At 34.3% G+C, this 22,962-nt stretch overlaps 1 protein-coding gene across 2 annotated transcripts; it reads right to left on the bottom strand.

Annotated features, from left to right (window-relative positions):
- Positions 1-1,006: 1,006 nt before the first annotated feature.
- LOC25493186 (mediator of RNA polymerase II transcription subunit 16) lies at positions 1,007-15,354 on the bottom strand. 2 transcript variants are annotated; one of them, XM_013601610.2, is made up of 16 exons: positions 14,737-15,353; positions 13,556-13,624; positions 13,261-13,349; positions 12,274-12,386; positions 12,047-12,148; positions 11,375-11,465; positions 10,024-10,617; positions 8,479-9,097; positions 8,229-8,308; positions 7,153-7,235; positions 6,331-6,567; positions 5,022-5,193; positions 3,955-4,463; positions 3,607-3,783; positions 2,930-3,304; positions 1,007-1,990 (listed from the first exon to the last, which is right to left on the bottom strand). In XM_013601610.2, the coding sequence occupies exons 1-16, from the start codon at positions 15,015-15,017 to the stop codon at positions 1,844-1,846; spliced, it is 3,738 nt and encodes a 1,245-aa protein (XP_013457064.1). In that variant the 5' UTR covers positions 15,018-15,353; the 3' UTR covers positions 1,007-1,843. The 2 variants fall into 2 exon arrangements, with proteins under 2 accessions (XP_013457064.1, XP_039689531.1); XM_039833597.1 differs by having other exon boundaries at positions 1,844-1,990; positions 3,955-4,460; positions 14,737-15,354.
- Positions 15,355-22,962: the final 7,608 nt, after the last annotated feature.

Consider the following 22,962-nt stretch of genomic DNA (forward strand, 5'->3'; position numbering starts at 1 on the left):
ACCTTTGAAAGAGATTAATTTGTCGCAACAAGTTTGACAAACCGGAAGTTGCGAAGTTCAACTCAGTTTGGATATATAAAACGAACAGAGCGTTATAGAATGAAATGAAATAGAGCTAAAGGAAATGGAACAAAGATCTCAATCTTTTGTTTGAATAGTTTATAACGGAATGAAAAAAATTTACTCTTCCACTATTTAAAAATTGAAACGAATGAAAAAGTTATACATTTTAACCCTTACTTATTTAACTTGTTAGGCTCAGTTTTGTTAAAGTGATTAACACTTCATACTTTGATTTTTATTAAATTGATTAACATTTAATGCTTTGATTTTTCCATTTTTTTTCCCTTGTGTTTAGCCAGTTTACTAGTTTAGTATCTTTGGAGATTTTCTTCTATATTTTCCATTTAATTTTTACAAATCTAAACAAGGGAATATGACTTCATCCAACTCCATTTTATCAAATTCCATCAACCCAAACAAGTTAATGGAGAAGTTGGATAAGGAAGGAGTAAGAGAGTTAGTCATTTATAGTATTTTGTAATGAACCTTAATTTGTTTTTTTGAGGAAGAATTCACCTTAATTCTTTTTTTGAACATTAAGGACTAAATTATTATTTTTATGGACTACTAGCAGACATCCAAACAAATCAAATCAATTAATGGAAAAATTAATACTTCAATTTATGAACCAAAATTTTGTATGAACCAAACATCATCCACACACAACTACATAAACTAATCCCTCAAGCTGCATTGAACCACATTAACTGGCAACGTTCTCCAAATGAAGGTATTTGAGATGGAGTATCAGTTCAGGAACTAAGATGGCTACTCAAATTATAAATAACGTTCTTTACAATGAACGAATGTCAATAAAAATTTAATATGGCCAACCAAACGAGTTCGACAGAAAAAGATCCCGCTATGACCGAGTACAGAGTCGAAAGCCATCCGTTGATAGATTCTACTTCAAATTTCATTGTAAAGAATTGAACCTTTCGCGTGAGTGAACTAAATTTTAAACATAAAAATATTTCTTTAGACAGCATTGAAAACAACCCTTTGGCCAGGCTAGACTAGAACTGCAATATAAGTGCATGTCCAACAAACAGGCAGTACCAGTTCCCGTTGTATTGTGCAATGCACCAAATGACAAAAAACTCCATACTACATTGTCAAAAAATAAATAAATAATCCATACCACTTCTAAACTAAACTAATAATTACATGGTTTCTGTTGAACAAATAACTATAGGACCAGGTACATTGATGAGATGGTGAATATTATCGGTACATTGATGAGTTTGGGAAACCGATGCACAGCCTTCTCATTCTCAGGGATTGTTAAGTGACAACTGAACCCTTTAATATCCTATTCAACAGTAGTAACCTCTTAATAATCCTACCGGTAAAAGCACCACTACATCAGCATGCGCGAAATAATCAGGTACAAATTGATTCTACTTCATCAGAGATTACAATCTGGATTACTGAACATCAGTAAAAGTCATCGATCGATATTTGGCATGGAGCAGGCTACAAGACAAAAACGAATGCCCCAAAAACAAACTGAGATTGGAACAAATGGATTTTTAAATGATTGAAACCACGCAGAGTTATCAGCACGAAAAAAAATGCTCGAACTCAAAACAGTGGCCACCATCAATAACAATGTTTATATGTACAGACAACCAACTTGTCAGGCAAACCTAAACCTCTTCTGTACAAATCCTGCCAGCATTCCATCTGAGTATTCATTCATAGTTAAGCATAAATATATGCAAGCCTCCAATTTCCAATATGTAAAACTCACAATATAATAATACCATAATGGAGTTATCTATACAACTCGAACCCATGTTCCACCACACATTGGGCAGCCATATGCCCATCGGCTGATCCACCACAACTCCCTGCTACTCTGACTCGGAGAGGTGGTAGAAGCTGGAGAAGTAAAAGCAGAAGTCTGCCGCTGACATCTTATGCACTGCACCATGGAAATAAACAGTCACAAAATAGAAGACACGTGCAGACTCTTTTTATTAAAAAGTTCAAAAGATCAAACAAGTGTCTTTTATTTAATGTCAAAAATCATATCGGGGATAAAAATATTTGACCAAACACTAATTTAAAAACAGCAAAAAGGTCAAGTACTCAAGTGGTTTTCACATGATATTAAACAAATGATCAAGTAATGCTTGAACTCACTATACAAACTACCAAGTCCCCAGAATGTTATTTTGGATTTCAGCAAATAACTGCACGGAGCTTACACTTTATCCACATTTCAACTAAAATTCCCTTTTAGATTGAGAGATCGGTTAGAGATGTAAAAGTCATCCTAGGACTATTGACTAATTAATTAACCTATTGCTAAAGTCACTCAGAAAAAGTGGTACAGAGTCAAATGTCTACTCTTTCATCCCCCAAGTTTAAACGTTAGACAAAACTAAACACTGTAAAACCAGGATGCTCAGTTGCTCACAGTCGCTGATTCCATCTGTTATACGTAGATCAATCCAAACCCGCGGCATGTCTGGCTTTTTCTTTCAAGTGATATGGTTCATCAGTATTATTTTGCAACTCACACAAGCACTAGCATTGCAGAACACCAACGCAATGCTAGTGGTGTTCTTGCGTCGGTGCTCTTGTGTTGGTGTTCGAGCATTGTGCGCAACAGTAAAAATATTTTTTCACACTGCTACAAAAAATATAAATGACAAATCTTACAATGCACCCAAAAAATTGAATCCCGAAGTTGACTGTAAGATTCAGAGACAGTTTTTCTAGCCTTCAGATATTATAAAATCGCCCAAATAACAAACAATTCCCAAGTTTTCACCAACAAAAAATAAGCATTTCAAAGTCATGTAACCCTTAAATGCACACAGCAAACAATAAAAGTGAACTAGATTTAATTTCTAACCTTGTACCAGACCCCTTCAAGGCCAGTTTTCCATGTTGCGGTAACAACATCTCTTCGAGATCCCATGATACCAAGATAAGCACCCAAGCCCACAGAACTGTTCAGCCCAAAAGCTGCATCTCTTTCAGACATCCTGCGCTTCCTTGGCCATAAGCGATGGGTTCCATCATAGGCATCACAATGCTCCGTTGAGCTGAGATCAAGTGGGTCAGAGCAAACAATTTTAGGTTGATCATTTGCACAATCTATATCATCGGGATCAGACCATGGTCCGCCAAACATATTCCGCCTATTCCACTCTTCTGATGGAGGGTGGAGTTCTAGCTCGCGTAGTAGAAGACCAGCAGCATCTGCACCTCTAGGACGGGGCATATTCTGCATAATGAATTCTGTTTCAGCAAGGGTTTTGGAAGAAAGGTTGCATGCTCAAACGAAAGAACCAAACAAAAACAACTGACTAGGAATCAAAAGTTTAATGTCCAATCATCAACAGCACCAAAATAATCTATAACTAATTCTGTTGCATGATTGCATCACTGAATCAGAAATAAATTGTGCTGTAAAAAGGAATCATCATGTACAGAAATGTAATTGAGCTATCTTCCAGCCTAATTAAATACATCACCAAAGCAAATCAACTATTGAAAGCATGACGTTGAAATCAACTATGAAGTTACCTGCATATGCGGACCAAGGGATGCCTCCACAACCTCAGGCAGTACAGTATAGTTTCCATCAATATAATGCAGCCGAACCTGAATGTTGCTGCTCCCCACCTGAGATATTGGCAATGGGTGTTGCAGGGTAGATGTTCGGCGACATAGTTCCATAAGCATCATAAAAAGCACCTTCACCTGCATTATACGTGTAGTGAGAAAAGAATAGTAAAATTGCAGTCTACTTTATAACCACGGCAGGTAAAACTAAGAATACAACTCTAGAAACATGTTTATGTAAGTCACAAATAATAAAAAACTCGGAGCCTTCAGATAAGTCACAAAAGTTATCACATTATAGTTAAATACCTCTTCAAACGTATATCCTTGCCCAGCATTTCCACTACCCAATCTTGAACGTCCAGAAGGTGCTTCTTCACCTCCTTTTGGCCCAGATATAAGCTGACCAGCTCGCCCCGTCAGTCCGTCTTCTGACTTGGCCACAGCTGAAACCGGTTTTGCGATCTCCTCCACTTTGCCAGAAGCAGGAGCATTAGACTTCTGTGTATTTGAATCATTAGTTCTATTGGCAGCCCCCATATAGCGAGGAATTTGTGTACGTCGAAAGAAAAAACAGAAAAGCAAAAGTTGGCATAGTCTGTGAAGGAATTGACAGTCCCCAATAAGTCTAACTGCAGGTGTTCCAGGAAATGTTCCTGTATTAATGCTAATAGGCATAAATGATGAAGGACCGCTGATGGGGTTAGGGGTCGGGTTGGACCCTCCCTCAGTTGTGTTGCTAATCTTGGCAATAGCCCCTTGTACCCACGTTTGCAATTGTACGGTTCCCATTGAGCTGGTGCTACCATTTTGACCTCCTGGAAAATATCATTTGCATTTGAGTTTGATATTTAAATTTTAAGACAAAAAAGATCACACAGATGGAGAAAATCATTAATACAATTCAGAGAAGATAAATTTTCTCCCCTAAAAAAAACAATTATTTTCTATCACCATTAGAAGAGAAGCACTAAATCTATGCAGCAAAAGCCCAACCAGAAGATTATCCCCAAGGATAATTTTTTAATCCAAAATAAAACAGCTATATTGGTTGCAGGCAGAGAACCTCCATACCGAAGCATGATAAAGAAAGCTGGATATAACTAAAAACAAGTTAAATTAATCTCTACACCCTAGTACTTTTTGGAGAATTTTCAAATATGTTCTTTATAGTTAAAAACCTTTGAATGGGTCTGTATAATTTCCAAACCTTTAATCAGAGACTGGATTCATAGACCCCACAGAGTAGATTATTGTAAACAAGGAAGTCCATTCATAGTTTTTATAACATTAGAATCCATTAGAGCATTCCTAAGAAAAATGGATCTGCAAATCAATTTAAACTCAAAAATAATATCTGATATGTGCACACTAACCCTGACTTGTTGCAGGAGTTGCTGAACTTTGGGTAGGACTGGCAACCATGTTGCGGTTGCTTCCAGTGCCTGCAGTCACAGCATGACTAGCCAACGTACGGCAGAAACTTGCATAACGTCGCAAACGTGTAATAAAATGTGAAGCTAAATCAAGAATTGCATCAACATAAGCCTGCAAAGATTAAAACAAATAAGAAACAAGAACTACAGACAATAAAATGTATAACAGCCTTCAAGAACAGTTCACAAAGAAGCAAAAAAAAAAAAAACTCTGAAGGGTTCCATCATGTATGAACACACTCAGTTAGATTCATAAGCATATTTTTTTACAAAAACATAATTAAATGCAAGCATTCTAGTGCTTCTCATGCTATATTATATACCCAAACTCGTGATTTTATTGATGTACCCTTTACTTCTAAAATGTGCTGTATTCTCGTACCGGGTACCGTACCCGCACATATGCAACATCGCTTATTATGTACTATATATCTAATTACATATGCAGCCTAAAAAATGATAAAAATTACTGAATTCATGATACTCATTCACAATAAGAAAAAGGGAAAAAACCCAAGTCCCACATTAGGGTCTGTTTGGTTCAACGGAAGGGAGGTATTTTAATAAAATATATATTTAGTTCAAAAAAGGGGAGGGATTTTAATTAAAAATATGTTTGGTTCACAAGAGGGGGGATTTTAGGCTAAATTAACTTTTTTTTGCCAAACGCTCATGTTTTAAAAACATTAATCTTTAGCACCATTTTTATTTATCATCTCATGAAGTTCACAAATTTGACCATGTAACTTTTTTACTACCTTCACATGTCCTCTATGAAATGATAAATGAATTGGGAAATAGTGATGTCTGTCCCTTTCACTCATGCTCCACGGTAAAGTATGTGAGTATGCCATAGTCAAATGTGGTTCTAATTTTGAGTAAATTGCCCCCCTCAATTTTTGTGTAATAATGGAATTTTTTTCCCCCCACCAGAATGAAAAGGGGATTTAAAACCCTTCATAGCATTTTTGAGATTATTGACGATGCTTCAATTATATATTCGAGCATTTAGTATGTGAAGTATAATTACATTTTTTATGTAATCTCAGGCATAGCATTTTTTCAGTTGGCCACTCCGCACCACTGTCAAAGATTAACAACTATGCTATGGCAAGACCGAAGAGAGCACAGATGAGAAGTATGCTAAATGACAAAGACCAATTAGGAAGCACAACAAATTGCATTTTATATTTTATTTTATAAATAACCAAATAGAAACACAAGTTTCCATACTGTAACCAAATCAGACCTGAACGCAAGGAACCAATGCAGGCTCGACAGCCATGGTTTCAGAATCAATGTTGGATAGTGTTTCGCCAGATGCTTGCCAAAGCTCAGGCACAAATTGTGTAGGATCTATTAATGCAGACTCAATCCCTCTCCCGAGCATATCCAACAACAACCTGGCTTGCATATCAAGAACCATAGCCCTGACCTCCTGCGCATTAGACCCTTCCAGTAGCCTGCACTTTATCCTGTCTAGACTCTGCAATCATATAGAAACAAGTTCATTTAGGTTAAAAAGCTGTGACATAAAAAGATGCTATCACGTATCTATCTGAAAATACTACTTTAAACAGAAACTAATAGAAGAAAATCAATATTGTTTACACTATAATGAGAATTATCTCAGCTGAAAGGCACGGCAAAAGAATGGAGCATGCTTGGTTGAAAATTGGACCTTAGATTTTCTGGAGTTCAAAAATTATATTCACATGGACGTTTTAAGAGATTTTAGCATTTAACTGACAACAAACATCAAATTAAGCTCTTAGTCATCTACAAATTATTTAGTGAGGACAAACAGTACATATAGTGGCTATGCCTGATGATGCAAGTACAATTTCAACAAATAAAAGATTCTCTAATAAGTATTTGCTTTTGAGTCCAAAATCCAGATTAAGCAATATCCATGAAAAGCTTGACCAAACAAAGTACTATCTCATCACAGTTAGCAGAAAAACAATGAAACTGCTCTGGAGCTAACTATGGCGAAATTGACAACGAAGAGGGAAAAACTATGAAAGCCACCAACAGAATGCTGAAATAGTGATAGTTAACAATAACATACAGGGCCATATTGTTGCCTGTGCTGCACAGAAGGAAGAGAATGGAAATCCGCGTCCAAAACCGCAATGACGCTGTTAAGTGAAACTGAAACCAGGAAAAGAAAGTATTGTTTGTCAATGTACATATAAAACATGACATCATATCATCCTTTCTTTCTCTAGAACAAACTTGAACAGATCAAAACAGAGAAAGGACGTCATTGTGATAATAATAATAATAATAATAATTGGGAAAAACCCAAGTCCCACGTTGGATAGATAGGACTCTTGATATGAGTTTATAATGAGAGGCAATCCTCCCCTTACAAGCCGGTTTTGTAAGGATGAGTTAGGCTCAAATTTCAACAATATAATAATAGTAGTAGTAGCAAGGAGTTGTTATGAAAAATTACTAGAGAGTAGAAACTTTATAGAATGGAGAATAAAGAAGTTGGTCTCAAATGCCAGGGAAAGAGAGAAATATGCATAATAGTCCTAACAGATCATTAGATCTATAACTATTCTGCTAGGAGGTTCTAACTTGCATTGAGTCTGTACATTGTACAAACAGCATTAAGTAGAAGATGCCTTAAATAAATAACAGCAAAAAAAAAAAAAATTAACCGCAAAAGTGGACACAGATTACTTGTCTCGGGACTTCCCTGAAGGTGTGTTCATTGTCTTGGGACTTGTCTAAAGGCCACACACTCATAAAAGGGATGACCGATTCTTTAGAGTGCGTTTGGATTGAGGGTTTAGCAGGGGAAGGGAGGGGAGGGCTTACTTTTCTTTCCAATAGTGAAATAAAATAATAGAAAGGAACGGAACTAAGAGACCTCAGTGATGCAAATTTACCATGGAGAAGGGAAATTACAAGTTAGTTACGTATGCACAGAGCTAGCTATATATAATAGTTCTAACAAATTAGCTGGATCCATAAATACTCTGCAGTAGGATGGTCTGGCAGTGAGTCTGTCAGAACAGGTTCTTAGCAATTAGCATACACGTCAAACAGTAACTGGATTCAATTACAATTAAACTACAACAGACATAGCTAACTTATTTTACTCAACAGACTGAACAACAAGTGCATCCTTACCAATACCATCCTCAGCAGCACTCTGGGTGCAGCCCACAGCATCCCACCAATCAACTCCAACCAATAGGCTCCACCAAAACCTGTTATACTAACAGATATTAGCAAACTCATGAAAATCATTGACAAAAGAAACAAATCAAAACTTCAGCTACCTGACGCAGTGGATCAAAAATCAGCAGAAGCTGTCGATCTGAAATAATATTAAGACATAGTTCACATATCACATAATGAAAAGATATAAAACATTCACCTTTCAGCAATTGCACGCTCCCAAGTTGATGAATTGGCCTTTGCTTGACTAATAGGAACGGGAGGAGGAAGAACCCGAATTATTTTCAATATTGTATAATTATTGATAGTATCATGCCAAACAGAAGCTGAACAGCAGCTTGTTGAAGAAAAAGCAGGAGCAGCAATTGCAGATCCAACCGTAATTTGATAGTTGTCTACTTGTTCAAAATTTGGACCAGAAAATATATGGACACCACCCCGGAGGAAAGCAATTGCAATTTCACCCCCATGAGCAGAGTAAACAATTCGTGCAAGGGTCCTAACATCGCTTGGAAGATCAAATGGATCAAAATTTACACGCTTTGATTTATCCGAAATAAGCTCAGATACCTTTTGCACATCAGTAGCCATTCCAATTGTGGGCGATCGATGATTCCTAAAATCATCTGTGGGAAGTATGCTCAGGTCCACCTTGGACTGCCAGACAGTTTGCATAGGAGGTTGCCCACCCATACTAGAGGTAGGGTTTCCAAATATAGGATGGAGAACAACCTGTTCTAAAGATGATTCCCAGCGTTGCACTCTCCATCCGGTAATTGTTGGGCCTTCATCCGGATCATAAGGGGACATGTACTGTCCTGTAAATGTAATAACATCAGCTTTGCATCATTTTTTAGATCAACTGTGTCGGTTCACATGGAACCACTGGCATAATATTCTGACAAACATGCATTACAATCAGCATTATCACAACCTCGAGGTGAAAAGCAGGTTAGATAGACAAATATCGTAAGTTTGACTCTGGAAGTGTAAGAAAAATTTAAAACGGGAGAAAATGTAGAGAGAAAATAGAACTATATTTCTGAACATAAAAAAGAATAAGCTGTAGATGGTAAAACTCAAAAGAAAATAGAACTGATGACTGACTATAGATATATTTATATAAAGTAGTTAATAATCATTTAAATTGAGGAATGTAATGGAGTGCAACGGTAAAGTTGTTGTCATGTAACTGAAAGGTCATGGGTTCAAGTCTTGGAAACAGCCACTTGTGTAAAAAACAGGGTAAGGCTGTGTACAACACACCAAATGGTGGGACCCCTTCCCGAACCCTGCGTCTGCGGGAGCTTTAGTGCACCGGGCTGCCCTTTTTTAATGTAGTGGAGTGCAACAGTAGATGGTAAAACAAATGGGGGAATAGTAGAGGATTTTTGGTGGGGGAAAATTGGGTCACAAGTTCCTAAAACATGATTTAAACTTTTGATAAGTGAAAGGATAAATACAATTGAGCTTCAATGAACCTAAATTACATTCATCACGACTCCACAAAAAGAAAAGTTCAGCAAAGATCAAAGAAAATTACAATATTAGAGTTGTGGTCCGAAAATGCAATAAACAGAGTAGGGGGCAAAAAGAATGCAGCAAAAGAATTGAAGATGGAGGAATAGATTAATAATCAGCAGAGGCACATGCTAGTACAAAACAAGCTGCAAACCCTCAACTGCTTGCTTGAGGAAAAGAATAAAAAAAAAGAAAAAAAAAAAAGTCAGAACCAGCTTCATACCCTCAACTATCACAACAGCTATTACTGAACCAGCGCGAGTTGGATCGAAGGCCACTGCTGTTACACCAGAACCCCATGTAGTGGTTGCTGCAGATTGAGCTGCGGCTTCAGGACTCACATATGCCGAAAAATTTGAAACTGGTGAGCAGTATAGAGGTACAGAATCACCAATGTTTTTCTCTGTCAGCTTTTTCCCTTGCTTTGCAAGAGATAATAGATGATCTTGCCAACAAAATAAGTATGCAGCTAAAGGTGCAAAACCATCCCAGTTGGGTGGGATATGTGGCGGGACACCAGACTTTGTACTTGTCATCGGACATGATTGGAAACCATTCCCAGGCCCAGGTGTGACCTCCCAGACTACGATGGTGGATGGGTTAACAATCGGTACACCTGCCACATGCATGGCACCACTATCCGTTATGATAGCATCACCGGCCATAATGCCACTGGGCCCACAACCTAAAAGTCCTTTACTGGTGTGAAACCACCTCGGTGTTGAGTCTTTCTGATTAGGAGGCCATTGGGACCAGTGAAGTTGAACTGAGCCTGATGAGAACACAGAACAGACGCAAAGGAAATTGGGCCATCTAGCTGAAATAAAACAACTGCATGCATCAGATACACAAGGATTTAATATTTAATATGTATAGCATATTAACGAATGACCAACCAATGTGCAATCGAATAGAGGAAAATCAAGATCCCACTGTGGCATCTAAATAGCAATGACACTTCAGGTTGAGGTGTGTCCAAGTAACCAACACATGTCAAACACCTGACGCGTGCTGGTGGTGCTCAACATTCATACACAGTACGAAACCCATACAACACGCATCAGACACTCCATTCCAGTGTTGGAGCAGAAAAATATATTTTTTGGCTCTGACACGTATGAGGACACGATGTGCACACAACTACGACACCTAGCCAATACTTCCACTCGGCTAGACATTAAAAGGGACATAGCTGGTGCCACATTTTTCAATTTTTTAGTGATTTTGATGATCAACAAGGAGGTGAAAGGCCTTTAAATTGATTAAAATTTTATTAGCTTTTGGGTATTAGATTTTTATATTGGGCCCAACTCATCTATACAAAGCCGGCTTGTAAGGTGATGGGTGCCATCATACAAAACTGGGAACTAACAAAATTACTGGAGAAAGAAAAAATGTAATCAATCTGAGTCAACAAGCTTGTAGCCCAATCGACAATAGACCAAGTTTTGAAACTTGAATCTGATCTCAGAGGTTCAACCATCCAACTGGGCGACTGTTCCCTTCCCCAAACTTACATCTCTAAAGTACCACAAATAAAAGGCAACCAGAAACATGTAAACGGGATAAGTGACCTGAAGTTTGAGATTGCTGTGAAAGAAACTTTTCCTCAAATGTAAGCTTCGAATCTGGAGTAGCGCTTGATTTGGATGATAGCCACCTATACTATTTTTTCAAAAAAAAGTTGATTCAGATTAAAAAACGAAGACATGAATAATAGATTTGTTCAGCTTAAATCATATGGGATTAGAATCTCCACGATTCTAAAATAATGGTATCCAAAATATACTATTAACTTGAATTGGAATATGATTAAAAGATCTACAGTTCGGCATAAGCTGCATACTATAACAATCAAAAGAAATTCTGTACACAGAAAGAAATAGAAACAGAATGAAAAGTATATCACAATAAACACCTGAAAACATGAGACAATATTGCAAAAGAATGATAACAAAGCACTTCAAGGGCGGCTTTATAATTAGTTGATAAATAATGTGATTCTATTCGGTTTGAGAATCTAAAGCCATTTGCTTCTTTCTAGTCTTTTTATACCATATTAGAGAATTCTTTGTACTGTTGAACTACTCTGTCATAGTATGTATACTGTAAAGAAAACTATTTGACTATAACCACAAAAGTTCAAGGTAAACAATAGACAAATTAAAATGTTTACAAGACTTCATCAAAAGAAATACAGGAAATATTTGAACATGACATCAGCATAAGACTATGTAGTTGCATACCGGAGACACTCCTGATAGCCACTTTGTAGCAACTGCAATATCTTGACGCCACTCATGCTCACGCCGCCAACAGCTAGCATCACGAACAAGATTAGCTGGCCCCTGAATGAAGAAACTATCAGAGGAGTATAACACAGACAAAGATGTGAAATATAGGCTACATTGAAAGGAAATGAGATAGGTAGCTCATTTGGAGCAAGGTAATGAGATTAATAGCTCACACTTACTTGAGAAGGTTGAGTCCAAATAGTTACCCTCCCATGAAAATTTGCAATCAGTAATGCACGAGGGCAAGAGGTGGGGGACCATTCTATAAACTGGACTGAATCACGAGGTGAATCTGCAGAAGATGTAATTATAAAAAATATGTAATTATAAAAATTATATTTCTGAAAACAAAACCGCAAAGCAAATGTCGGTTAACATAATTCATCGTATCTGAGGGAAGGGAAAAATTTACGCTTCGGCAAACTTCATGTTTACTACAGGACCACAAAATGCAATCTAGGAATTATAGAACATATTATGCATTCAGATTTAATTTGCCTTTTTATTGTAATGGTATTCCTGCTAAAATCATAAAAGACGTCATATTAAGCTGGTGGTCAAAGGTTGAGCCTTGACCATCTTCAGACCTGAACATGATGGAAGCCTTGAGCGTTGGCCTGCCTTTTTTATTGTTTATATTTGGGTAACTAATAACAGGAACTGATAGTTACAAATTTGCATTTTCCATCAAAAATATCCTTCAAAATTGCATGTTAATCAGTTAAAACCCCTTTGAAATCCTGTTTATGTGTAATAACTTCGTAATGGCGTGCCTTCAATAACTTTCCAACAGCAATTCAACTAAAAACGAGTGGACAGACAGATGTATGGCATTGTTTGATGTTCATAAAGTTTATCTAGTTCAAGATTTTCCCTGGGTGGGTTGAATTCAATGTATTCAACATTTTCAAAGTCTGATAATAACAAGATTTCTTCTTTAGGAACTACACTTTATAACCAAAAATCCAAGTACGTGTCAATATTAACTAATGCCAGATTGTGTGGTCGAATTGCCTCATATTATTAGCATAAGCTTTAAATTGCTAATCCAAGAGAACTACGAAAACTTTACAGCAGTTTAAATCAAACTTTATAATATTTTGGCATAAAATACAGTAAAAATGGAAAATCCATTGTAATAGAATGAAACAATGACATTTATATACCTGCGATGACATTGAATACTGCACATTCAGTTGGCCTCTCCGGGATCACAATATGTATAGGGATCCAAAATGGTGGATTAGCAGTTGAACTATGAAAAACAAAACGCCAATAAGCATTATAAATAGAATTACAAGGCCTAAAATGTTTATCCATCGATAGAGTATGCTTTTTCTGCCTTGAAAATTCACTTCAACTATCTTAATACAAACATAAAAATCTTCTCAAAGACATGTGTAACACATAGTCAAATTTTAAGGAATGAAACATGTTCAAATGGGTAATAAAAACACAAACCTTGGAATTCTGGCGCAAGTTTCAGCGGCACAAGCTATGGCATTTAGTTTTCCACACCAGGAAACAGCGCTGCAAACAGAAAGATAAAATAAATAAATGTCACTAACATCAAAATTATTAAAATACATAAACCATATGGAACATAAAATAATACACAAACAAATTCACTTCACAGAAGGTTGTTTGGAAGACCAAGAATAAAATGTCTGAATCTAAATTGTATGTCAACACACTCGTACACTATCACCGTGTAAAGTCAGAAGAATAAAAAATAATCAAATTTGGTTCAATATAGGGTCTGTTTGGATTGGCTTATTTGAGCTTATCTACTAGCATAAGTTTTGTGGGATAGTTTGGGAGAACTTTTAAAAACAGCTTATTACACTGTTCATGAGCTGGTTTCAACTTATTTTCACAAGTTCTCTAAGATAGCTTATGAAAACAGCTTATAGCTTATACGAAAACAATATAACTTACATAATATCATCACAGAAGTAGCTTATACATAAGTGTTATCATCATAAGCACTTCCGCTATAAACGGCAAATAAGGTGTTTATCCAAACAGGGTCATGATCAATTTGAACAACTCGTTGACCCAACTAGCAATGTAAAGCTAATAACTGGATACTAGCTTATGAAAACAGCTTTTATAGCTTATACGAAAACAATATAACTTCATACATAATATCATCACAAATAGCTTATACATAAGTGCTTGTCATGATAACCACTTGTGCTATAAGCTGCAAATAAGTGTTTATCCATACAGGATCATAATCAATTCGAACAACTCATTGACCCAACTGGCAATGTAAAGCCAATAACTTTTATTTAAAGCATAAGAGTCACAAAACACTACTCATACTAATTATCATCATCAATTGAAAATAAACCAACTGATCAATCAAGTGACAATCTACTACAAACATTTCCACCTCAACCAATTCACGAATCACAACAAAGCTAAAATCCACCATCAACCAATCAACATATGCAAGAATTCCAACAACAAAGAAACAAAATCATTTTTTTCCACTTCAAACATTTCCAGCTCAACCAATTCATAAATTATAACAAAGTTAAAATCTACCATGATGAATCAATCAACACATACAAGAATTTCAGCAATTAAGAAGAAAAAAAATCTTTTTTTTTGAATGAAAATTTCCCCTGACTAACCTGAAATTACGACATAATTCAGGAACACTCATCTTATGCATCAAATTGGCCTTAGATTGTCTAAGCCTGATAGTGAAAACAGTAGCAGGATTAACAGAATCTTCCTCCATTGGTTGATCAATTGGTGATTTATTCTCCTCAGCAACAACAACCTCTTGATCTTCAACAACAGAAACAGAATCGTTAATGTTGTCAGAAGCAGTACCGTTGGGAAGGTCTTGAGATTGGGGCATAGAGTGAGCCAGTGGCTCAGTTTGTTCAGAGTCTTTTGTTTGATTCATAGCGAATAAATTAAAAACCCTAATTTAATAAATAGACAGAAAATGAAGAAGAGAGAGAAAGTGGTGAAAAGTCGTAATTGAAGGTGACAGATGATACTGTGTTGTGTTGTAGAGAGAGAGTGAGTGGGAAAAGAGGAATGAGAAACAAAGGATGTTTTGTTTAATAAAAAAAAAGAGAGAATTTTTAGGGTTTTTGTTTGTGCTGCTGGGTGGGTGGGTGATGTGTGTTGTTGTGTTTTGTAGTGGTGGACAAAGTAAAAGACACTGATTCCAGATTTGCTTTCTTGCGTCGGAAATGTTTTTTACTTTTTGTCGTTTCAGATTTGTGAAACTGTCGTAGATGAACTTTGGCCGGAGCTTTATTTATCTATGCTTTACATTTATTACTTCTCCGTCTTAAAATAGATGTTGTTATCTTTACTATTTTTGTTTGTCTTAAATTTATTTTTTTTTAATAACAAAATTTATTTTTCGACGAGATAATGCAAGAAGCATATAAGCTTGCGGATACATAAAAAGATATAATTAGACGCCTCAAATACATTGAACACCAATAAAAACCCCTAACCACTTAGGATCCGGCCTTGAGGCTGACATATACATGCCGAAACACACAGGCATGCCCCTGCCTCCAGACCAATACCATAAGTGTCAAACAGCACCTCATGCAACATCTTTTATTTATTGTATTTCAATCGTCTAATTGCAATTAACAAGGGTGTTGTTTTAGGACATGAACCTTGTATTTTTCTATTAAAATCAACACCACGCATTTTCTTAATAATTGTGCAAAACTCATAAATTACATTTATTTTGAGACAGATAAAATAATTATTTATGGGAAAAAATACATACAAGTGACAAGACTCGTTTTCAAAATGGAAGTCATAATTCAATAGATAAAAATGTCGTTATCAAATTTTGAATTCTAATTTGTCAAAAAAAAAATGAATTTTAATCCCTTCGGTTGTGTGTGAATTTTAATGGTAATTTGTCATTTTGTCTATCTACTAAAAAAATGCATCTTGTTTTGTTTCGTTCATATATCATTTAAGTCAATCTTTTACATAGATTTATATCTTTTTTTTTGTTATCGTAATATTGGTACAAGTTATTTTCATACGCATGGCTAATTTTTCTCTCTCATTCATTGAATACATCAAATAATTAATTGTTGTTCTCGTGAATATGACGTAATTTGCAGGGACAATGCATTATTATATGAGATGAAGTTCGAACTCCAGACACCTCGCTTATTCACCTTAAAAAGTAAATTATAATCATTAGGCTACTTGATCAGAAAAAATCAAATAGTTAATTGTTTAGATACAAATATCAAACGGTTAATGTTTAAATTTAACAATTAAGACAAATTGAGAGAATTTCATTTGAGAGAATCTATTTCCTTAAGAGAGTGACATGGAGGATTTGGCGTGGAGAATTCAAACACGTTGAAAGTAGTATTGGTTGAATAATTAGATGAATTGTTTTTTGTTAATATGGTTTTAGTTCCTTCAAAATAATTAACTTTTAAGTTTAGTCCCTCGAAAACATTATTTATTCCAACTTTATAGGTATTATTTCGAGGACTAAAAATACCACTAAAATCTAAACTACTCTTACAAACTGCAATATTAATACTAAAATTACCGTTAAAATTTAATAGGAACTAAATTTGAAAGCTCGTAATTTTGTTAAGACTAAAACCATATTTAGCCATTTAATTACTAGACGTTGTTCAAAAGGTTAATCAACACTATCCTGATATATTAAAGTGACTAAAAAATTGAGATAAAAAAATTGTTAGAAGTGTTAGCTCATGATGTGAGCCTGAAGATTATTCATGTTGGATTAAAGTCAGTTGCATAGGTAAGTCAAAACTTTACTCATGCTTGATATACCAGCAACCTTACCCTCAAGTACGACTCCGTCCATTCTTCACAGGTACGATCCCCCTCAAACAAAAGTTTTTTCATCCATGTTTACTTACACCGCCGTTGGCCGCACTTAACCGAACATATTCCCTGATCGCTGTTGCAAGGAAGACCTCTGATGTAAGGAGTTGGTAGAGCCCTTCGTCGAACAAGACTTTTGTACCATTGTTAGAATGTAGGGTAAATCGAAAAATCATCTACTTTGAGCTATGACCAACCACGCAAATGGGTTGAACACCTTATATTTACCAAAATATATTAAGGCATTAGGTTCAAGGACTCTCTTATGTATAAAGTGTTGAACATACCATTTTCCATCCAACAATACACTTTTAATGAAACAAGTATAAACAGTACCAATTATGCCCTTTGGTAATTTCTCATATGGGTTGTCATTGTCTTATCTCTTGAGAATCAGTGTATGCTTTCTTCCTTGTAGTACAGTAATTAGAGGCAGCTCATTTAAACTTAGTCTCAAAGTGTTGCAAACAAGGGGCCTAAATTTCTACACTTGTATGAGACATACCGAGAGTTCTTCAATGACGCATCTTCAAAATCTTTTTCAGCGCTGCATCTTGTAACATCTTCGCAACAAACACTTAACATGTTCACAAAACCATCCATAACAAGCATTAATAATTCAAAATGACAAAATAACAATTAAAACTACATAAATTTTGAAATCTTAAATAGACACATATTAAATGATAGAAATCATGCAATCACTCAAGACATCATAAAACATGAGGGATAAATGCATATAATAACCAACATTTTATTGGTTATCAATTTGCAACACCGTAATTAAAATAAAATAAAGGTAAATAGTATTCAAACACGAAACATTGACGAAGAGATAATATCATTTGATATATGAAAACGTATAAATGACATGGAAAACTAAAAACTAACAATCTACACACACTAATTAAAAATATAGACAAATCTCACTTTTATCAAAGTTAGATGAAAAAGGACAACAGTGCAAACTCTTCTAGAGATAAAGGAGCAATTCGAAACTTAAAAACTTAAATGTTTAACCTTGTACAATCACAAGACTTAAAGGACCATTATGATTTAAACTAAAAAAACTAACAATCTACATTTTAAAGGGATCTTATTTTTATTTATTTTTCAAAATTAGTCGAGTGCGATATATGTTTGAACTTTTTAAACTCGACTCAATAATATGAAATACAATCAAGCGTAATATAAAAGCAGACACACGAGTGACACGGTCACGTTATTGTCAATCTATCATTTGAGAAAATAGTAATTTTGATTCCTTAATGTGTAACAAGTAGACACGATTGCCCCTCAGTGTATCAAAATTCTAAAATAGTTCTTGATCGTATAATTCGTTAGTGAAAATAGTTTCTAACGTTAAAATGGTCTCTCATTGGTGACATTAACTCTTTTTATATAGAGACCGATACAACAACAAATAAGTACTTATAGAAACTAATAAAACAATAAGTAAAAATATTGGGGATTAATATAATAACGTTAATGAAGCGTATTTAACGTAGGAGACTATTTTGAGTAACACAGTGCTCAATCAAATACTATTTTAGTTTTAACGTAAAAGACTATTTTGATTAACATAATACATAATTAAAGACTATTTTAAATTTCGATACATTGAGAAACTATTATAATTATTCGTTTCACATGCATAGTACACATATGGAGTAATTAACTATTGTCCATATGACATTAGTCAAGAATATTAAAAGTGGATTTATTTTATTGAGATCATCAAATTATTGACTTTTAAATTGTTGAATATACAACTTCTTCGCATTTCTCAACACAAAATTTATATTTTTATTTGCTTAACTAATGCTCTAGAGACGAGTGAGTATCCTCTCCATTTGTTTAAAATAGATAGGAACGTTCTCGCAAGCTTAACTCAGTTGTTAGGACAATGTATAAAATATGCAAGGTCCGAGGTTTAAACCCTGACCACCACCAAAATAGATAGGAACGTCATTTGATGAAAGATAGATAAAAAAAAGTAGATAATGAATCCTTGAGTTATATATACCATTATTAGTTTTTTTTTGTTGGCTTAAGTGCAGTTTTGCCCCCCGTATTTTGACAGAATCGGAATTTTACCCCCTCTATTTTAAAACTCGGAATTTTACCCCCTCAATTTAATGTTTTTCTGAATTTTGGCCCCCCTATTTTAAAAATCTGAATTTTACCCCTCCAATTTAATATTTTTCGGGAGTTGGCTGATGTGGCTTAAACAATATTAATGAATTTTTTTTCCGTTTATTCCCTACATTTTATCTTTATTTTCTAGAATTTTTTCTGCATTTTAAGGTATTTTTTAATTTTTTTTTCGATTTTTTTTAAAAAGTTAATTATTTTTTGTAATTAAAAATTATTTAATTTAAATAATTAATTAGGTGGATAATAAGATAATATTTTAAAATCCAAATCACCACTGTGCCACATCAGCCAGAATGCACTCAAATATGGTGGGGAGGCAAAATTCCGAAAAACATTAAATTGGGGAGGTAAAATTTCGAGTATTAAAATAGGAGGGGTAAAATTCCGGTTCTGTCAAAATAGGGGGGCAAAACTGCACTTAAGCCTTTTTGTTTTTTTCAAACTTTTATGTTTATCTTCGGAAATGAAAAGATCCCAACTCAATGTTAGACACACTAGTTAACATTTTCTTTATTTATATTATATTTACTAGCGTCCAGACGGGCACTCCCGTGCCCGTCTGTCCGCATTTTTTACTGCGCTAACGTATTGATATGTTTCTTCGTGAATAAGTTTAGCCAATAGAAACCCTAAATAAATAGGTTAGTCAATAACTTGTTAATAAATAAATTGGTGAGTAAACGATACATAGTTAATAAATCATTAGAACTTAGGGTCATTAGAAATGCCAACACCACCTGTGCGATGCTTTCTATATCGATGTTAATGCATCGACTTGCACATTTCTTACCTTTTGTATCCGTATTCATCTCTCTTATGCTCTAATATCACTGTTGTCGAGGACAACTCCATCCTCCTTTTCACTTCTCCCTGCCTATTTCTCTTGCAATTCTTTTCGCCGTTGGTTTGCATGATTTGAAAGCTTCAAAGGAAACCAAACATAAACATAGAAGTTTAGTTGTCGTGTCTCTCTACTCCGGTGGTTTTAACCCACAATCCAAAACTGAAACTTAAGTTGGACATTAAGATGGTAAAATAGAGTAATAAAAAGAGTCACCTCTGATTTCACCATCCATACAAATAGTCGAGTGTCCAATGTAGAATAAGTAGAAATGGACAATATTCAATAATTTTAAAAAGGAAAATGGAAAGAAAATGACCATGGTGAAGGTCGGTCATTACAAAACAACTTCCTACATATTATTGTTAGTGTTTGTGTGCTTCCAAATTGAAAACAAAATGACTACAAACTGGAACTTAAAAGGAAAAGGAATCATGGGTTTGTTCATTTTTATTGTTCCAAAAATTACTACATATGTATGGCGGTGGATTTTGTAGACACTTAAAAAGCAAATTCAAGTATGAAACGACGACCAACTTTTAAATTACTTTAATTATGTCAATGTCATTTTCAACTCTTCTCTTATCTTTATTTTTTTTGCTTATCAATTTTAGTTTTAGATAAAAAGTCTAAATCTAAATAGACATGAATGTAGATTTTTCCTTATCAATTTTTTTAGTTTTTTTGCTTAGCACCCTGTCGTCGCAACATACATCTCTGCCTTACCAATCTCTCTCTCTCTCTCTCTCTCTCTCTCTCTCTCTCTCTCTCTCTCTCTCTCTCTCTCTATTCCTCTTTTGTTCAGATCACTCATATATGTTTCATCCATTTATTTTATTTGATTTGATAGTGCACTCCCTCACCACAATTATGTATGTGCAGAGTGTTTATTGATGTCAGTCTAGTTTTTCACATTTGAAATAACCACTATTAGACGTAAGAAACTGTTAACTTGTAAATGTTGTACTTGCGGTTCTTTCAAGGAAAATTTTGGAGCAAAAACAGGCATACCAAACTTTATGAGCACTATTTCAACAATTGTATTTACTCATAGTGTTCTTTAACGATCCCTTTCCACAACTGCTTTCACTTTTCTTAAGTTTGGTGTAAGTATGAAATGAATTGATGAAAATACGCAATAATGATTAATAATGAAAGGTAGGACACTAACAATAAAAAGAAGGGTTCCCTAAAAAGGAGGGAACAAATAGTCTTATGAATTACGGTGTTCATTGAGGAAGCATGAGAAAATTATAAATAGAAAACAAAAATATAATTGAAATAAATGATAAAAGCAAATTCAGTACGCATGAAACTGTCAAATCCATAATAAATAAAGTATTAACTGCAAACAACCTCATATAGAACCTATAAAAACAAACATAAAAAAATAATTAATGTTCAAAACCTTGTAAATTCTCTTCTCCCACGTGCTATCCCCCTGTATCTATAAAAAATAATGGTCATCATCAATCAAAAGAGAAAATAAAAAAAGAAGATTGAAATATAAAAGAAAAAGAAGTTGGAAAGAAGAATGTGTAGCCTGATCGTAAGCATTAAAAAACATAGAGAAAGAAACTTACTTTGGGGACAATGGAACGGAAAAAAGACTAACAAAGGGTAATATTGATCCGTAACTGCCGTTTTTGGCAAGATGTGGTGTTTCTCTCACATATTACTGTCTTGCTATTCTCCCTTCTTTTTCACATATCCATTTTGAAAGTGAAAATCTATGTATGTTATAACTACTGCCAAGGAGTTATATTTTTGTTTTTGATAAAACTGCTAACTAACATCAAATAAGAGCATTTTGGGATTTAAAAAAAAGGCTACACCAAAAAATAGTATTGCCTTTATTAATAGGTATAGATAATAGAAATTATCCATTGGTTTCCCCGACAAATTGAAACATTGAAATTATATTGGAAAAATTCTCATACAAGGAATCCTTTTCCCATCAAAATAGAATTATCTTCTAAGACGTGTACGTTGTACAATGAATTTTCCACGTTTCCATTGGAGTACACGTACACCATTGACAACAGGTTTTTTATTTTTTATTTTTTATGAAGGAACCATTGACAAAAGTTGAATTGGGTCGAAGTGTTCACATTTCACAATGTAAAAATTTGTTAAAACATCGAATGTTAACTATTATTTTTATTTTTTTTCCTCCAAATAATGCTACACTGATAATTTTGTAATATTTTTTTTGTAAAATTTGATTATAAACAATTTTTACGAAATACCCCTTCAAAAAATTATATACGTAATAGTTCATAGTGGATTTTTTCTTTGAAGGAAGTTCATAGTGGATTTGAATATTTCTAAAGTTTTTTTAAAACTTTATTTTACCCTAGTGTCACAAGAATGAATATTTTGAAATAATTCAAGTTCAAATTATAATGAAACATATACATCAATCACATTTTATCTATCTATTTTTAAAAAATTTATCATTCATTACGATTCTATCAAATTTAAACGATTAATATTAATAGATAAATGATATTTGTACAGCCATTTTCTGACAATTTTTTGACAATTTTCTTTCTCATACCCACATTATATTCTTATTCTCTCTCCATTATTTTTGACCAATGAAAAGAGAGGAAAAAAAAGTTGTCACATAAGTTGTCTCATTTGATTGTTCAAATAACACTACTCATAAGCTAGCTAGCTGATAGCTTTTAGCTGATAAGCTAGTTGATAGCTCATAGCTGATAAGCTAACTGAAGTGTTTGGTAAAATTAACGGTTCAACTAGCTTATAAACATAAAATGACATAAAAGGGTATTTTTAATTCATTATAAAATTTGTATCAATTGATATTTAAAATATTTAAAATTTCATAGTTTAAATATATTAATCTAATATGTCTTTCATATGTTATTTTTAAATTCATAAATTGGCTAATGTTTTATTTAAAATTGATTTTATTTCAATTTTTAGACTTTATAAAAAAATTAAACAAAACCTTTAAAAAAAATTA

The sequence above is a fragment of the Medicago truncatula genome, chromosome 4 (assembly GCF_003473485.1).
Source record: "Medicago truncatula cultivar Jemalong A17 chromosome 4, MtrunA17r5.0-ANR, whole genome shotgun sequence".
In the NCBI taxonomy this organism is placed as follows: Eukaryota; Viridiplantae; Streptophyta; class Magnoliopsida; order Fabales; family Fabaceae; genus Medicago; species Medicago truncatula.